Source organism: Pristiophorus japonicus, chromosome 16 (assembly GCF_044704955.1).
Source record: "Pristiophorus japonicus isolate sPriJap1 chromosome 16, sPriJap1.hap1, whole genome shotgun sequence".
In the NCBI taxonomy this organism is placed as follows: Eukaryota; Metazoa; Chordata; class Chondrichthyes; family Pristiophoridae; genus Pristiophorus; species Pristiophorus japonicus.
In genome coordinates this window covers 37,706,346-37,724,278 of record NC_091992.1, presented here as the reverse complement: position 1 = coordinate 37,724,278, position 17,933 = coordinate 37,706,346, and the positions used below count along the sequence as shown (strand labels likewise).

Sequence of the window (17,933 nt, the reverse complement as noted above, 5' to 3'; positions counted from 1 at the left end):
CCACCTCACCGCCACTTCTAGTGGGGTGGCCATCTTGCTGGGCCCGCATTTTCAGCCGGAGATCTTGGGGGTCGAGGAGCCCGTGCCAGGCCGCTTGCTGCACGTAACGGTTCGCCTGGGGGACGTGCCGCTCCATCTCGTGAACGTGTACGCCCCTCAGCCCAGCCCGCAGCAGGCGCGCTTCTTCGAAGAAGTGTCCGCTCTTTTTGGCTCCGTCGGCAACTGCATTGTCCTCGGGGGGGAGGGGGGGGGGGGATTTTAACTGCACCCTCGAGGCGAGGGACCGCTCCGGTGCCCCGCAGAGCATGACGCCGATGGAGAAGTTGAGGGACCTGGTCGGGTCCTTCGACTTGGTGGACGTCTGGCGAAATCTCCACCCCAGCTCCAGCGCCTTTACGTGGGTGAGGCCTGGAGTAGGATGGTCCAGAGTCGACCGCCTTTACGTGTCTCGGGCGTACGTTTCCTGCGTCCCGGCGGCCTCCATGCGGCCGGTGCCGTGTTCGGGCCACGACCTGGTGTGGGCGGAGCTCGCTTCACTCCGCGCGAGGACGGGGTCCGCGTACTGGCACTTTAATAACCAGCTGCTGGAGGACGAGCGGTTCCAGGACTCGTTCCGTCGATTCTGGGCCGACTGGAGAAGGAAGCAGGGGGGCTTCCCCTCCTTGAGGCTATGGTGGGACGTGGGCAAGGCTCACGTCCGCGTCTTCTGTCAAGAGTACGCGAGGGGGTCGACCAAGAGGCGGGCGGCCGGAGTCGGGCGCCTAGAAAAAGAGGTGCTCGACCTGGAATCCCGTCTCGGTCAAGTCGTCGAGGACCCGGCCCTGCGGACGGTGTACGAAGCGAAGAAGGCTGCGCTGAAGGACCTGCAGCTCGTCGGGTCCCGAGGCGCGTTCGTGAGGTCGCGGATCTGGTTCCTGCGGGATCTGGACCGTGGCTCCCCCTTCTTCTACTCGCTGGAAAAAAGGCAGAGTGTCCGTAAGCAGCTCTTGACGCTGCTGGCCGACGACGGCTCTCTTGTCTCGGATCCGGTGGGCGTCAACAACTGGACCCGTGAATATTACGGGGCTCTGTTCTCTCCGGATCCGTCCAGCGAGGAAGCGCGTAGAGTTTTGTGGGAGGACCTGCCGAAAGTCAGCCCGGAGGGCGGTGAAAATTTGGAAGCTCCGCTAAGCCTGGCGGAGCTGACCGGTGCCCTCGACCGGCTCTCGAGGGGAAAATCCCCGGGGCTGGACGGGCTGACCGTGGAGTTCCACAGGGCGTTCTGGGACGTCCTGGGGAGCGACTACACGCGGGTCCTGGGGGAAAGTCTGGCGACCGGGGAGATGCCCCTCTCTTGGCGCAGGGCAGTCATCGTCCTGCTGCCTAAGAAGGGCGCCCGGTCTCCCTCCTCAGCATGGACTACAAAATCTTTGCCAGGGCGATGTGCTCGCCTTGGCACCATGCTGGACCACATGATCCACCCCGACCAGTCCTACATGGTCCCGGGCCGGACAATCCACGATAACATCCATCTGGTCCGGGACCTCATCCATCATTCCCAGGAGGCTGGTCTGTCGGTCGCCTTCCTATCTCTCGACCAAGAGAAGGCGTTCGACAGGGTGGATCACGACTATCTGCTCGGAACTCTGCGCGCTTTCGGGTTCGGGATGCATTTCGTCGCCCGGATCCGACTTTTGTACGCCGCCGCGGAGTGTCTGATTAAGGTTAACGGGTCCTTGACGGCGCCCCTTCGCTTTAGGAGAGGGGTGCGCCAGGGATGCCCCATGTCCGGCCAGTTATATGCCATTTGCGTGGAGCCTTTCCTGCGCCTCCTGCGGACGAGGTTGACGGGACTGGCTCTGCAAGGGCCGGGCGTGGAGGTCGCCCTCTCGGCTTACGCCGATGACGTGCTCCTCGCGGTAGAGGATCCCACTGACCTGCGGAGGATGCGTGAGTGCCAGGAGATTTACTCGGCCGCATCCTCCGCCAGAATCAACTGGGAAAAATGTTCCGGACTTCTGGTGGGTCAGTGGCGGGTGGACTCCCTGCCGGAGGAGCTCAGGCCTTTTGCCTGGAGCACGACCCATCTCCTCTATCTGGGAGTCTACCTTAGCCCCGACGAGGAAGCCTGGCCGGCGAACTGGCAGGAGCTGGAGGCCAAGGTCGCCGCTCGCCAAGGGCGCTGGACAGGACTGCTCCGAGTGCTGTCCTACAGGGGTCGAGCGCTAGTCATAAACCAGCTGGTGGCCGCAATGTTGTGGTACCGGCTGGTCACTTTGACCCCTCCCCCTGCGTTTGTCGCCAAGATACAGAAGAAGCTGGTGGACTTCTTCTGGAACAACAGGAAGCACTGGGTCTCTGCTGCGGTCTTGAGTCTCCCGCTTGAGGAAGGCGGTCAGTCGTTGGTGTGCGTCAACGCCCAGCTCGCGACTTTCCGTCTTCAGACCCTGCAGAGATACCTTTACATCGAGCCCCCTCCTAGGTGGTGTGCTCTGGCGACGTATTTCTTCCGCCAGCAGCGCGACCTCAATTACGACACGCAGCTCCTGTTTGTGAACTTGGGGGGGTGTCAGGACCGCCCTCCGGGAGCTGCCTGTCTTTTACAAGGAACTCATCAGGGTCTGGAACAAAGTCTCCACCAAGCGCAGCTCTCTGCCGGCTGGAGTGGCGGCTGTCCTGCAGGAGCCGCTGCTCGGGAATCCGTACCTCCACGACCGTGGTTTTATGTGGCGGTCGGAAGAGAGGGCTGTGGCTGGTGAGGTGACCAGGGTCAGGGACCTGCTCGATGGCGGAAGAGCGGGCTGGATGGCGCCAGGCATGCTGGCGCGGCGCCTAAATTCAGCCAACGTCTGCCGCGCAGCCGAAGCCATCGAGACGCTAAAAACAGCTTTGGGCCCTGACTCTGTTAGGTGTGTCGAGGAGGCTCAAGCACGTGGGGAGATCCCGTCCGAACTGACCCCCGTCCGGATGGAATTCCTCATCGGCGCCAAACCCCGGAACCTCCCTCGGGAGCCGGCGCCTCACAACTTGAGCCGCCTCGGGGAAATCCCCTCCGTGCCTTTCAGTTCCGCGCGGAGGGGTTTCCTGTACGGGCTGCTCCTGCACACACTCAACTTTGCCATCCTCGCCGGCCGTCCGGACACGCCATGGCGTACCGTCTTGCCATCCGGAGGAGGCGGGGGTCCCCGATGGAGGGCACTCTATGCGGGAGTCCTCCCACTATTCATCGGGGACTTGGCCTGGAGGGTGGTGCACGGAGCAGTGCCGTGCAACAAATTTTTAAGCCGGTTCACGGACTCCCAGGCCGCCTGCAATTTCTGCGGTCTGGAAGAGTCCGTGTTCCATGTTTTTATGCAATGCACGAGGTTGCAGCCCCTGTTTTATTATTTAAAGGGGCTGCTCCTGAAATTCTGGCTGCACTTCAGTGCCACTCTCCTGATCTTTGGGCACCCTGTGCGGAGGGGAGCGAGTAGATCCGAGGGCCTCCTCGTAGGACTGCTCCTGGGCACGGCCAAGGGTGCCATCAGCCGGTCCAGGCAGCAGGGGGTCGTTCAACCTGACTGCCTGCCTCTCTTCCGCGCGTACATCCGGTCCAGGGTGTCCTTGGAGATGGAGCACGCGGTGTCCACCGGTACGCTCGCGGCCTTCCGCGAGAGGTGGGCACCGGAGGGACTGGAGTGCATCGTCATGCCCGGCAACCAAATTTTAATTTGATTTTATGTTTTAAAGTTTAATTTGTTTTAATTGCCGGTGCTTTTAGTGTCCCCCTCCCCTTTTATAGGGGGCACTGGAGGAAAAAATTTGATTTTAGTGCCCCAAAAAAACCCCCCCCAAAAAAAAAGAAAAACACAAAAAAAACCACAAAAAAGAAAAAAAAGGGCCTTGTAAATGTCTGGTGTGTCATCCAGGGCGGGTGGCACGGTTTAATGTTTATGTTTTTTCAGGTAAACTCCAAAAGAATTTCATGCACAAGGACCCCCAGGTCCCTCTGCACCGCAGCATGTTGTAATTTCTCCCCATTCAAATAATATTCCCTTTTACTGTTTTTTTTTCCAAGGTGGATGACCTCACACTTTCCGACATTGTATTCCATCTGCCAAACCTTAGCCCATTCGCTTAACCTATCTAAATCTCTTTGCAGCCTCTCTGTGTCCTCTACACAACCCGCTTTCCCATTAATCTTTGTGTCATCTGCAAATTTTGTTACACTACACTCTGTTCCCTCTTCCAGGTCATCTATGTATATTGTAAACAGTTGTGGTCCCAGCACCGATCCCTGTGGCACACCACTAACCACTGATTTCCAACTGGAAAAGGACCCATTTATCCCGACTCTCTGCTTTCTGTTTGCCAGCCAATTCTCTATCCATGCTAATACATTTCCTCTGACTCTGCGTACTTTTATCTTCTGCAGTAACCTTTTGTGTGGCACCTTATCGAATGCCTTTTGGAAATCTAAATACACCACATCCATTGGTACACCTCTATTCACCATGCTCGTTATATCCTCAAAGAATTCCAGTAAATTAGTTAAACATGATTTCCCCTTCATGAATCCATGTTGCGTCTGCTTAATTGCACTATTCCGATCTAGATGTCCCGCTATTTCTTCCTTACTGATAGCTTCAAGCATTTTCCCCACTACAGATGTTAAACTAACGGGCCTATAGTTACCTGCCTTTTGTCTGCCCCCTTTTTTAAACAGAGGCGTTCTATTAGCTGCTTTCTAATCCACTGGTACCTCCCCAGAGTCCAGAGAATTTTGGTAGATTATAACGAATGCATCTGCTATAACTTCCGCCATCTCTTTTAATACCCTGGTATGCATTTCATCAGGACTAGGGGACTTGTCTACCTTGAGTCCCGTTAGCCTGTCCAGCACTACCCACCTAGTGATAGTGATTGTCTCAACGTCCTCCCTTCCCACATTCCTGTGACCAGCAATTTTTGGCATGGTTTTTGTGTCTTCCACTGTGAAGACCAAAGCAAAATAATTGTTTAAAGTCTCAGCCATTTCCACATTTCCTATTATTAAATCCCCTTTCTCATCTTCTAAGGGACCAACATTTACTTTAGTCACTCTTTTCCATTTTATATATCTGTAAAAGCTTTTACTATCTGTTTTTATGTTTTGCGCAAGTTTACTTTCGTAATCTATCTTTCCTTTCTTTATTGCTTTCTTAGTCATTCTTTGCTGTCGTTTAAAATGTTCCCAATCTTCTAGTTTCCCACTAACCTTGGCCACCTTATACGCATTGGTTTTTAATTTGATACTCTCCTTTATTTCCTTGGTTATCCACGGCTGGTTATCCCTTCTCTTACTGCCCTTTTTTTCACTGGAATATATTTTTGTTGAGCACTATGAAAGAGCTCCTTAAAAGTCCTCCACTGTTCCTCAATTGTGCCACCGTTTAGTCTGTGTTTCCAGTCTACTTTAGCCAACTCTGCCCTCATCCCACTGTAGTACCCTTTGTTTAAGCATAGTACGCTCGTTTGAGACACTACTTCCTCACCCTCAATCTGTATTACAAATTCAACCATACTGTGATCACTCATTCCGAGAGGATCTTTTACGAGGAGATCGTTTATTATTCCTGTCTCATTACACAGGATCAGATCTAAGATCGCTTGCTCCCTTGTAGGCTCTGTAACATACTGTTCTAAGAAACAATCCCGTATGCATTCTATGAATTCCTCCTCAAGGCTACCCCGTGCGATTTGATTTGACCAATCGATATGTAGGTTAAAATCCCCCATGATTACTGCCGTTCCTTTTTCACATGCCTCCATTATTCCCTTGATTATTGCCCGCCCCACCGTAAAGTTATTATTTGGGGGCCTATAAACTACGCCAACCAGTGACTTTTTCCCCTTGTATCTCCAATCTCCACCCACAATGATTCAACATTTTGTTCATTAGAGCCAATATCGTCTCACAACTGCCCTGATATCTTCCTTTATTAACAGAGCTACCCCACCTCCTTTCCCTTCTTGTCTATCTTTCTGAATTGTCAGATACCCCTGTATGTTTAATTCCCAGTCTTGGCCACCCTGCAACCACATTTCTGTAATGGCCACCAAATCATACCCATTTGTAATGATTTGTGCCGTCAACTCATTTACTTTATTTTGAATGCTGCGTGCATTTAGGTAGAGTGTTTTAATACTAGTTTTAAACCATGATTTTTAGTTTTGACCCCTCCTGCAGCCCCTTTATATTCATACATATTGTCCCTTCCTATCACCTTGTGGTTTACACTTACCCCAGTGCTGCTCTGCTCTGTTGCCTCCTGCCTTTTGCATTCTTTCTTGGGATCCTGTTCATCTGAGCTCTCACCCATTCTAACAAGCTCAGAGCCCTCTCCTGTGTTCCGAATACTCCTTGCATTGAGGCACCGAGCTTTCATGCTTGTCTTTTTATTACACTTTTAAAATTTTGCTGTACAATGGCCCTTTTTGTTTTTTGCCTTGGGTTTCTCTGCCCTCCACTTTTACTCATTTCCTTTCTGTCTTTTGCTTTTGTCTCCTTTTTGTTTCCCTCTGTCTCCCTGCATTGGTTCCCATCCCCCTGCCATATTAGTAGAATAATTGTAGAATCTTTAAAAATGTGAGCAAGTGATCAGATTAATGACTATGAAATGACGTGATAGGGACTCTCATTCCTTCGATGATAATGGATTGCACAATTAGTCATGCTTCCCTGATGACTCAGTTAGTCCATGCAATGTGTTACTGAACCACATCGACCAGAAGGGCCCAGGTTCAATTCTCAGTTAGTGTTGAATTAGCTGGGATTTCAGTAGAACTGTTACAATTGATTGGAGTGCCCTAAACTAAGGGACTGGATATAACATTGGTTCCCATTGCTGGTTTCAATTCAATTACAACTGCTGGAAGGTGCATGTGTGTAAACATCAAGTGAAGGCATGATTGGGTTTGGCTGTTGGGGTGGAATCTGGCAAGTTTCGCTGTTTATAGGTACAGGTTAAGGTACAAGAAGGTGCTGCTAGTAGAGAAACTATTCCCAGCAGTTGATGCAATTTGGAGGGAAAAAAGAAAATTGGCAAAAAAAAAATTGGTAATTTCCATACCCTGATCACAGTGCTGTATTATGCATGATTTTGTTGCATGCAAGGTAAATTTCTCTATACCATGTAAGCATTATGTGATTTATTTTAGTACTCATCATCATCATAGGCAGTCCCTCGAAGCGAGGAAGACTTGCTTCCACGCCAAAAAGGAATGAGTTCACAGGTGTTTCAACGAAGGACCTAATATTCCAGATCCCGAACTACATCTTAAAGGGTGGAAGATTCCTGTGCTTGGATTTTTTTAACTTGTGGTGGCCGTTGCACACCAGCCATCACACGGGCTTGACAGAGCTAGGTCTTGGTCTAGTGGCAAGGATTACCCAAGACGACTGGAGACCAGTTCGCTGCACGGACCGAGTGCGCGCACATATAGCAGTGTGGGCTGGCTCGTGCTGCCCCTGGGCCCTCTCCTCTTCTGGGCCGCAGGCTCACAACTCTCCTGGGCACCGGTCACTTCTACAAATTCTTGTCGCTCCTTCGCCCCTCCTGTTGTGACTGCCTCCACTGCAATCAGCGACCTGACTTCGCAGTCGTCGCCTTCCTGCTGTGGTATGCTGCCACACGCTGCTTCCTCTGATGGCCCCGGCCTGCTGATGGTCTTGCAGGCCAGGACTGCGCTGGGCTGCTGCACGCTGCTCCTTCTAATGCAGCCTTTCAATCACAGTAAACACAGTACTACTAGTCTGTAGATCACCCAATAGAGGTGGGGCCTGAACTCATGCCCCATGACACATCACTAGTGCTACTATTGGACAGGCAATAAAATGGGAAGACAATTCTGCCAAGATTTGGCCCCATGGTACGAGGCCACAAAATTCTGTTTTTAATGCAAGTACTCATTTCAGCAGAATCACTGCATCTGACGCTCATCAGTGATTTGGCTAGATACATTTGGTGTGGTGCAGGGGGAATGAGCAAAGGGAGCGTGTCTGAGGAGATCTTCAGCTTTTTTGGGAAATTCCATCTGGTAACCCACACCTACTGGGTAAGTTTCTTATTGGCCGAATAAAGGCCCCAGAATGCTTCAGGAAAAAGATAATTGACCCTCCCCAGAAATGGCCTTTTGAGAGTTGATGAATTTGACTGCAATATTTCTGTGAGGATCTTCCTGGGTCGTCTCTGCTGCATTGGAGTGGCATGGTGCTATTCTGATTTTCCAGGCTTCTGCCAGGGTGAAGGCCATTGATGTGTCAATCCCAACCATGCTAATGACCCTGTCTCTGCAAATTTTGGAGAAGGTTACCATCCCTCGGAGTCGGTGGACTTGCACCCTCCCCTACTGGAGTGAGGCCATTGGAATTCACAATTGGCTGTTTCTAACCAAATCCCCAGTGAGTGTCAGATGCAGTGATTCTGTTGAAGTGAGTACCTGCATTAAAAACACATGTATTTTATTTAGCAATGCAGAGAAACATGGTGAATATTATAAATATTCAAATTAAACTGATGATAAAAACAACCTATGAGAGCAACACTGACGTGCTAACACAGTTAGGTTACTGAGGTTATTAATTGATTGATTTGATCTTCGGTACCTGCACACCACTGTTCTGTCAAGTTTTAGTTGAGTATGAGAATACTTAAGATATACGTGGGGAAATTACATAGTGTAACTGAACATCTGACATTTCGTTGTCTGCTACTTCAGAGATGGTAACACTTTTGTATTTGTGTTTTCTTCTTTACAGTATGGGGACTATGATCCTAATTTTCATAAACCTGGTTTCTTGGCTCAGGATGAACTACTACCTAAAAGAGTAAGTTTTGCAACTTGCAATGAAACTTATTTTTGTTGTAATTATTTCACAGTAAAATTTTTAAAACAATTATTCAAAGTCAAAGGTATATTTATGATTTACTTTGTTTACTATGAAGATTCAGTGAAAAAGGTGGGATTTAGTAAGAGATAAAAGTTGCAACAGAAATGGCCTTCAGTGTGGAAACGATAATACAAAACTTCAAATGATTAACCCCTACCTAACAAATTGACCCAAAACAGCCTCACATAAGAAACTAAATCATAGAACGATATAGCACAGAAGGAGGCCATTGTGCCTGTGCTGGCTCTTTGGCCGGCTGTCCAATTAATCTCACTCCCCTGCTTTTTCCCCAAAGCCCTATAATTTATTTCCCTTCAAGTAATTATCCAATTCTCTCTTGAAAGTTACCATTCTATCTGCTTCCACCACCCTTTTCAGGCAGTGCTTTCCAGACTCTCACTGTGTAAAAATAAAAGTTTCCTCATGCCGCGTCTGGTTCTTTGTTTATTTGAAGTTATTTTTAGTAGTGGGTTATGCATTTGATAAAGTTCCACTTGAAAGGCTGCTACAAATCCTTGAGGCAATGGGTATCATAAGTAAAACGAGAAGGTGCATAAGGACATGTCTGAAGGAGAGGAAGCAGCGGATTTTAGTTAGGAGAGTAATGTTGGGCTGGGGAGATGTATGAATGGTGTGCGTCAGGGACTGGTGCTGGGACCCATACAGTTTCTGATCAAGAAATGTGTGCAAATGCGCTCTGCGCAAGCTTGTCCAGTGCCGTTGGCCTAGTCAAAGGGGAAGGTTATAGAACAAAATCACTTTGAGCTACCACTGCTTATGTGTCTGCTAATTGGGCTGTTTTTGCCAGGATCACAAAATTGGGGCATTAACAGTTTACAGTGACTTTTTAAATACTATGTACTAACGCTAACCTTTCAAAGAGTATTGCTTTTTGAAAGTTTACTTTTAGATTGCATGTTTTAGGTTCTTAAGCAATATCAGATGACGGCAGATATGTGGGAAGAAAAAATAACAGCTTGGTATGCTGAGCACAGGGGAATCACCAGGTAAGCATCACTACAGCTAACCGTGGATTTTTTGAATGCATTTTGATGTAATTTATACATTTATTTTGGCCTCTGGAATAATATAATACTCAGCATTCAAAAAGCATCCCAACTAGCCTTATTTAGGTATTTGCTACTCATCGCATTAGCTTCTTTGTCACCATTGCCCAAACCGTCACAACAAGAGTTCAGGCCTCATTTAATTCTAAGGGCTGCGTGTTGTATACATTTTGATGTCAAAGTGCAAGTTTGTTACTACACTTTATTAAAACTTACTTACTTAGCACTGAGGTCCATGGTAAAATAAGAAAATACATAATAGTATGCACAAGAAAGGAGATTCACTTGATTGACTTGTAATCTGAAAAAACACTTAAAATAAGACATTTCAGGCGATACATTTATTTTCTAATTTCCAGTTCTAACAAAAGAATCTCAGGTAGACCTTGGAAGAAAGCAAACAAAATTACAGTTGAATATCTCAAATTTGGACTGTCTATGCCATTTTCACACCCAACAGTTAAACTGTTTTAATACGCAATCACATTTAAGTCTGGCGTGACAGTGATTAAATTAATTGAATAGTTCATGATCAATTTATAGAGTCCTGTCCCATCAACACGTGTGCTTGCTATGTTAACCTCATTAATTAAGGTAGTTTCCTCATAACAAAAGCAAGCAACCCTCTGAAACAAAGAAAACACAGCTACCTGCTTTTAGATCATTTGGGAGAATGCTGCTGGCATAAATAACCAAATATTTCAGAACAGGTCATTCTGAGATTTTCACTACATATTGCCGATGTCTCAATGGAAATGACTATCGCATCATTTTCCCGCTTTTCATTCAACACTATTTCTAATGTTTTCAATCTAAGTTTTTGCTGGGTAAATGTGCTGACTGATTGTAAACCTCTTTGGAACCAATAGACCCTGTTTGCTGCAAAGAAAGGTGATCTCAAGGTCATTTTTCCTCCTTTCAAAGTGGGATATAATTTCAGTTTTTAGCCAAGTCTTAATGAAGCAATTCAGACTCTGGCTGACGCATTTTATTTATTGATTATGTTGGAATTTGAATATGTCTCCATCAATGTGGAACTGCACAGTTTTACTGCAATGCTAGCTGGCTGCTTTTTATAATTATTTCCATTTCTATCTATCTTTTGTTGTTACTTACCTTCCTTCTCCAGTTAGAAAAGCTTGTTTCCTTTTTTGGCCTGTAATATTAACACTAGATATGTTGATTTATTATTTGATAATTAACATAAAGGCACTCCTCTCAAAATAACATCTGGCATGACTTATCATAAAGTAAGCAATCCAATAACTCATGCTCCTCACACTAGTTAATCAAGATGGAAAGAGTATTACTGATGCTGTGAAGAAAATACACTAATTGCCCTACTCCTTTAGTATATCATCTTTACATTTTTACTATAATCATTTTTGACAGAGATGAAGCTGAAATGGAATATTTAAAGATTGCACAAGACCTAGAAATGTATGGTGTAAATTACTTTCCGATCACAGTAAGTATTCTTTTAAATACTGAAATTATACATGAGCTCGGGCAAAAACTACTTTAAAAAAAACACAGGGTTAATCCTGATCTTAATGTACACGTTCCTTTTGCCAAGAGGTTAGATGCTGTGTTTCTAAAGTTTGTTTTTGTCGACCTGTATTTCAACGGAATGCCTTTTGTGCAATGAGTGCTATTATATGCTTAGTGAAGGAGAATTAGCATTGTACTGAACAAGTTATATACTGTATTAACGCAGAAACAGTCTTTTAAAGATTTCCTTTCAAGAAAGTTGTGCTACATAGGAATTGCAACTTTACGATGTATCATACGGAAGCCCTTTATAAATTCCCTTCTTCATGCTGATCAAAGTGTGAATTTTTTTTTAACACGGTCAATATTTTTCTGCTTTAAAAAAAAATCGAGTCAACTTTCTTTGCTCTCTTTGTGGATTCCTTGCTAGTCCATGGCTGTTGGTCAATCTCTAGTACCTCACCGAAGTGACCATGACTCATATGTCATCCATGATGGTATGTGTTTGTCGACTGACTGGGAGACATCATGACCAAACATAATGCTATCTTTACACGATGTCCACACATACATTTCTTTCAGGGTTCACCAGTGAGAACCGTGGTTATATTTCTTCCTTTGCTCTAATCCAGAGATGCTTGAGGCCCTGCTGTGTTCCTGCTAGCATACCTGCTGAAATCACTAACGCAGCACAGACTTGGATTGGAACCTGGGTCCTTCCTAATCTGTGTGGCACAGCTACTCACTATATAAGGGATGGGCCGAATGGCCGCCTTCTGTGCTGTATGATTCTATGATGAATGCTGAGACATCAGAAGAGTCGATTTTCATGTTTTGTCAGCATTTTGTCAAGACCCACAGAAGCACTGGATAATAGTGTTTTCAACTTCCAGCCAAAGCTCCAAATGGATATGTATGGAACAGAGAGTATTTAATGATAACCGGTAACAATAATATAGGTCAGCAATTGCAGCAGCACTTCTTCCATGTTTATTTTTCCCCACCATAGGCTCTTAAAGGTTTTGCCTTCCATATGCAACTCCCCCCTCCCCTTCACCAGGGATGGGAGAAGCCAGAACTCTAGCACCTCAAGATCCCACTGCTCAGCACCTCAAGATCTTTACAGCCTGGTAGTGGGTAAAATGATGGAATCAATTATTAAGGATGTCATAGCAGTGCATTTGGAAAGAGGTGGCATGATAGGTCCAAGTCAGCATGGATTTGTGAAAGGGAAATCATGCTTGACAAATCTTCTGGAATTTTTTGAGGATATTTCCAGTAGAGTGGACAAGGGAGAACCAGTTGATGTGGTATATTTGGACTTTCAGAAGGCTTTCGACAAGGTCCCACACAAGAGATTAATATGCAAAGTTAAAGCACATGGGATTAGGGGTAATGTGCTGACATGGATTGAGAACTGATTGTCAGACAGGAAGCAAAGAGTAGGAGTAAATGGGTACCTTTCAGAATGGCAGGCAGTGACTAGTGGGGTACCGCAAGGTTCTGTGCTGGGGCCCCAGCTGTTTACATTGTACATTAATGATTTAGACGAGTGGATTAAATGTAGTATCTCCAAATTTGCGGATGACACTAAGTTGGGTGGCAGTGTGAGCTGCGAGGAGGATGCTATGAGGCTGCAGAGTGACTTGGATAGGTTAGGTGAGTGGGCAAATGCATGGCAGATGAAGTATAATGTGGATAAATGTGAGGTTATCCGCTTTGGTGGTAAAAACAGAGAGACAGACTATTATCTGAATGGTGACAGATTAAGAAAAGGTGAGGTGCAACGAGACCTGGGTGTCTTGGTACATCAGTCATTGAAGGTTGGCATGCAGGTACAGCAGGCAGTTAAGAAAGCAAATGGCATGTTGGCCTTCATAGCGAAGGGATTTGAGTACAGGGGCAGGGAGGTGTTGCTACAGTTGTACAGGGCCTTGTTGAGGCCACACCTGGAGTATTGTGTACAGTTTTGGTCTCCTAACTTGAGGAAGGACATTTTTGCTATGGAGGGAGTGCAGCGAAGGTTCACCAGACTGATTCCCAGGATGGCGGGACTAACAGATCAAGAAAGACTGGATCAACTGGGCTTGTATTCACTGGAGTTCAGAAGAATGAGAGGGGATCTCAAAGAAAAGTTTAAAATTCTGACGGGTTTAGACAGGTTAGATGCAGGAAGAAGGTTCCCAATGTTGGGGAAGTCCAGAACCAGGGGTCACAGTCTAAGGATAAGGGGTAAGCCATTTAGGACCGAGATGAGGAGAAACTTCTTCACCCAGAGAGTGGTGAACCTGTGGAATTCTCTACCACAGAAAGTTGTTGAGGCCAATTCACGAAATATATTCAAAAAGGAGTTAGATGTAGTCCTTACTACTAGGGGGATCAAGGGGTATGGTGAGAAAGCAGGAATGGGGTACTGAAGTTGCATGATCAGCCATGAACTCATTGAATGGCGGTGCAGGCGCGAAGGGCCGAATGGCCTACTCCTGCACCTATTTTCTATGTTTCTATGTTTCTATTCCCCACTGCTCAGTCTATGACATCCCGTCAGTATATAACACATCAGACACCCTCATAACAATTGTGTTAAACAAATGAACACAACACTGGAGAAATATCTATATATAGGACATTACAATTATAACCGATCCATTGGTGATTGTGTGGCAATTAGATGCAACAGTTTTGCACTTACTCTCTCTTGGTAACTTCAGAGTTTAACCAAGGTTACACACATCATCCTCTAAGTCCTGGGTGCGATGAGCCAATATCTATTTACTGTCTATAGATATTTAGCCCTTCATCAGTAGTAACACTCAAAACAGAGGCGGATTAACCATGGGGCGGATGGGGCTGCAGCTCCAGACCCACCAAAGAACATAGGCCCACCAAATAAATGTAGGAAAAAAAATATACAGCCTCCCAAATAGGCTGAATAGAATAGACGATGAGAGAGAAACAAGACCGAGGAAAATAGATTCACTTGTTTATACAGTACCTATATACACTAATGTACCTATATACAGAACAGAATATGTACTAGCCTGTTTTATTTCACGTTATTGAGAAATTTGCATATATGTAAAGGAATCTATTACCTGCATTGCAATCTTACCAGAACCAGAATATATACCTACTTGATACAGAATATATGCTTTCATTGTTAAATAAACTGGCCTATGTTTTCATACTCACAATCAGAATCGTATACATAATGTAATCAACATGGAAAAAAAACATAACTATAGGCCCATTTGGAACAGTTTTCCCCAAGCCCATCAGGCCCTTAATCTGGCCTTGACTAATCACCGTGCATGGAGAACAAGTGGATCATCATAGATTCCCCCTCTATTTAGTAGGCAATTTACAGCAACATATCAACAAATTTATGTAAAACATGAGAAATTTGGCTTTTAGATTTATCTGAAGCCGAGTGGGGAGAATCTCAGCCCCCAGTGAAGGATCAACCTTACCAGGTCCCATTAACGTTCCCGGATAGTTTGTCTTGCATGTTGAAAAACATTCAGGTGAAACCAGACTTCATTTGATAAGGCACTGAAAGAACTGATGCTGAGTTAATTCGGATATGGGAGCATCAAGTCTGTCCAGGTGAAAATATTTAAAGAGGATAGAAGTAAAATACAAAAGAAATAAAATAAAATGCCAAAAATAAAATGACACAGAAATATTGAGTAAAGTATTAAACAAGAGTAAAGTATGAAAATAGAATGAGCAAGGTTAAAAAATGAATGGAATAAATACATAGAAATAGAATTGTAAAGAAAATAGCAAAACTACATTTGTTATTTGCTAGCACGTATTCTCTAGTGTGGGCTACAGGAGTAAGTCAGGATAATTTTAATAAATAAAATGCATTTTCGGTTTGATTTGAACAATTAAAACGGGGAAAACATTTATCACTGAATTTACCATTCAGATCTTCTCATCTTGGTATGCAGAATGCTCTGCAGTTGAGTGATGTGTGTCTTCATCAGTTGACACTGACGCTGGTTTTGTGGCAGAGCAAGTTGTGATTGGAAGTTTGATTTCAAGTATCATTTCTTCAATGCGTGACCCTTCAATCTGGTCGGGAAGGGGAAGCACTTTCATGGCTTTTGCAAGTGGAGTTCTGAATTGCCACTTTCATCAGAATTGCAGGAACAAAACGAGAACATTTAGTTTGGTTTGAGAAGTTACATGTTAAGTTCCCTGCAAGATAACTAAAAACCAGCACCAAAGATATTGGTACAAAATCTGCAAAATACCTGCACTGCAGATGCTGGATATCTGAAATAAAAACAGAAAATGCTGGAAATACTCAGCAGGTCAGGCAGCATCTGTGGAGAGAGAGAAACAGAGTTAATGTTTCCGGTTTCATCAGAACCCGGGGTAGATATTGATGCCTGAATTAATTTTTCCAGTGGCAATTAGTTCTTGACAGCTTCAATATTTTGAATGTAAATTATGTTATTTTGAATATGACTACACGAGGGACTGCCTAATACTATACTAGTAGTATACTACTTATAGATTAACTGGCTGTAATAACATGAACATAAATGCACCACTTTTTATAACCATGTGCTGCTGAACATTTATAACAGCAAAACAAAAAGGATACAGACTTGCTGCTTGGAGTTGATGCACTTGGCCTTCATATCTACATCCCTGACAACAAACTCTCATCTAAGAAATCATTTGCATGGAGCGGGATCAGAAATATTTCCTACAGTGAGAAAGAGGTAGGTAAACATTCAAGTCTTTTTTGCGCTTTCCTTTATTAACATTCTATAAGTTTAATTCCCATTGAATATAAACTCCACCATAATACATTGACATTGGAAAAGTATTCTGTATCCAGATTTAATACATATTTTGAAATACATTTTAGCTCCTCGGTGGCTTCAAACAAAGACACAATGGTGCAGAATTTGCAGTCGGAAGCTTTCCGTGGCCTTAAAAAAAATCTACGAACTTACCTGGTGTCTGAGAGGTTCGGTGACTTGCGGTCCTGGGCTTCCACATAGAAACATAGAAAATAGGTGCAGGAGTAGGCCATTCGGCCCTTCTAGCCTGCACCACCATTCAATGAGTTCATGGCTGAACATGCAACTTCAGTACCCCATTCCTGCTTTCTCGCCATACCCCTTGATCCCCCGAGTCGTAAGGACTTCATCTAACTCCTTTTTGAATATATTTAGTGAATTGGCCTCAACAATTTTCTGTGGTAGAGAATTCCACAGGTTCACCACTCTCTGGGTGAAGAAGTTTCTCCTCATCTCGGTCCTAAATGGCTTCCCCCTTATCCTTAGACTGTGTCCCCTGGTTCTGGACTTCCCCAACATTGGGAACATTCTTCCTGCATCTAACCCTGTCAGAATTTTAAACGTTTCTATGAGGTCCCCTCTCATTCTTCTGAACTCCAGTGAATACAAGCCCAGTTGATCCAGTCTTTCTTGATAAGTCAGTCCCGCCATCCCGGGAATCAGTCTGGTGAACCTTTGCTGCACTCCCTCAATAGCAAGAATGTCCTTCCTCAGGTTAGGAGACCAAAACTGTACACAATACTCCAGGTGTGGCCTCACCAAGGCCCTGTACAACTGCAGCAACACCTCCCTGCCCCTGTACTCAAATCCCCTCGCTATGAAGGCCAACATGTCATTAGCTTTCTTAACCGCCTGCTGTACCTGCATGCCAACCTTCAATGACTGATGTACCATGACACTCAGGTCTCGTTGCACCTCCCCTTTTCCTAATCTGTCACCATTCAGATAATAGTCTGTCTCTGTTTTTACCACCAAAGTGGATAACCTCACATTTATCCACATTATACTTCATCTGCCATGCATTTGCCCACTCACCTAACCTATCCAAGTCGCTCTGCAGCCTCATAGCATCCTCTTCGCAGCTCACACTGCCACCCAACTTGGTGTCATCCGCAAATTTGGAGATACTACATTTAATCCCCTCGTCTAAATCATAAATGTACATTGTAAACAGCTGGGGCGCCAGCACAGAACCTTGAGGTACCCCACTAGTCACTACCTACCATTGTGAAAAGTCCCCATTTACTCCTATTCTTTGCTTCCTGTCTGACAACCAGTTCTCAATCCATGTCAGCACACTACCCCCAATCCCATGTGCTTTAATTTTGCACATTAATCTCTTGTGTGGGACCGTGTCGAAAGTCTTCTGAAAGTCCAAATATACCACATCAACTGGTTCTCCCTTGTCCACTCTACTGGAAACATCCTCAAAAAATTCCAGAAGATTTGTCAAGCATTATTTCCCTTTCACAAATCCATGCTGACTTGGATCTTTCATGTCACCTCTTTCCAAATGCGCTGCTATGACATCCTTAATAATTGATTCCATCATTTTACCCACTACCGATATCAGGCTGACCGGTCTTTCATTCCCTGTTTTCTCTCTCCCTCCTTTTTTTAAAAAGTGGGGTTACATTGGCTACCCTCCACTTGATAGGAACT

The 17,933-nt window shown here is 45.3% G+C and overlaps 1 protein-coding gene across 2 annotated transcripts in view; it reads left to right on the top strand.

Moving 5' to 3' along the window:
* The window catches only part of nf2b (NF2, moesin-ezrin-radixin like (MERLIN) tumor suppressor b), a 98,036-nt gene that overhangs the window by 44,010 nt on the left and 36,093 nt on the right, over positions 1-17,933 (top strand). For both annotated transcript variants that reach the window (XM_070857216.1, XM_070857217.1), the window contains exons 6-9: positions 8,759-8,827; positions 9,815-9,897; positions 11,350-11,425; positions 16,050-16,187. In XM_070857216.1, coding sequence (XP_070713317.1) covers positions 8,759-8,827; positions 9,815-9,897; positions 11,350-11,425; positions 16,050-16,187 — 366 coding nt within the window. The remainder of the gene's footprint in view (positions 1-8,758; positions 8,828-9,814; positions 9,898-11,349; positions 11,426-16,049; positions 16,188-17,933) is intronic.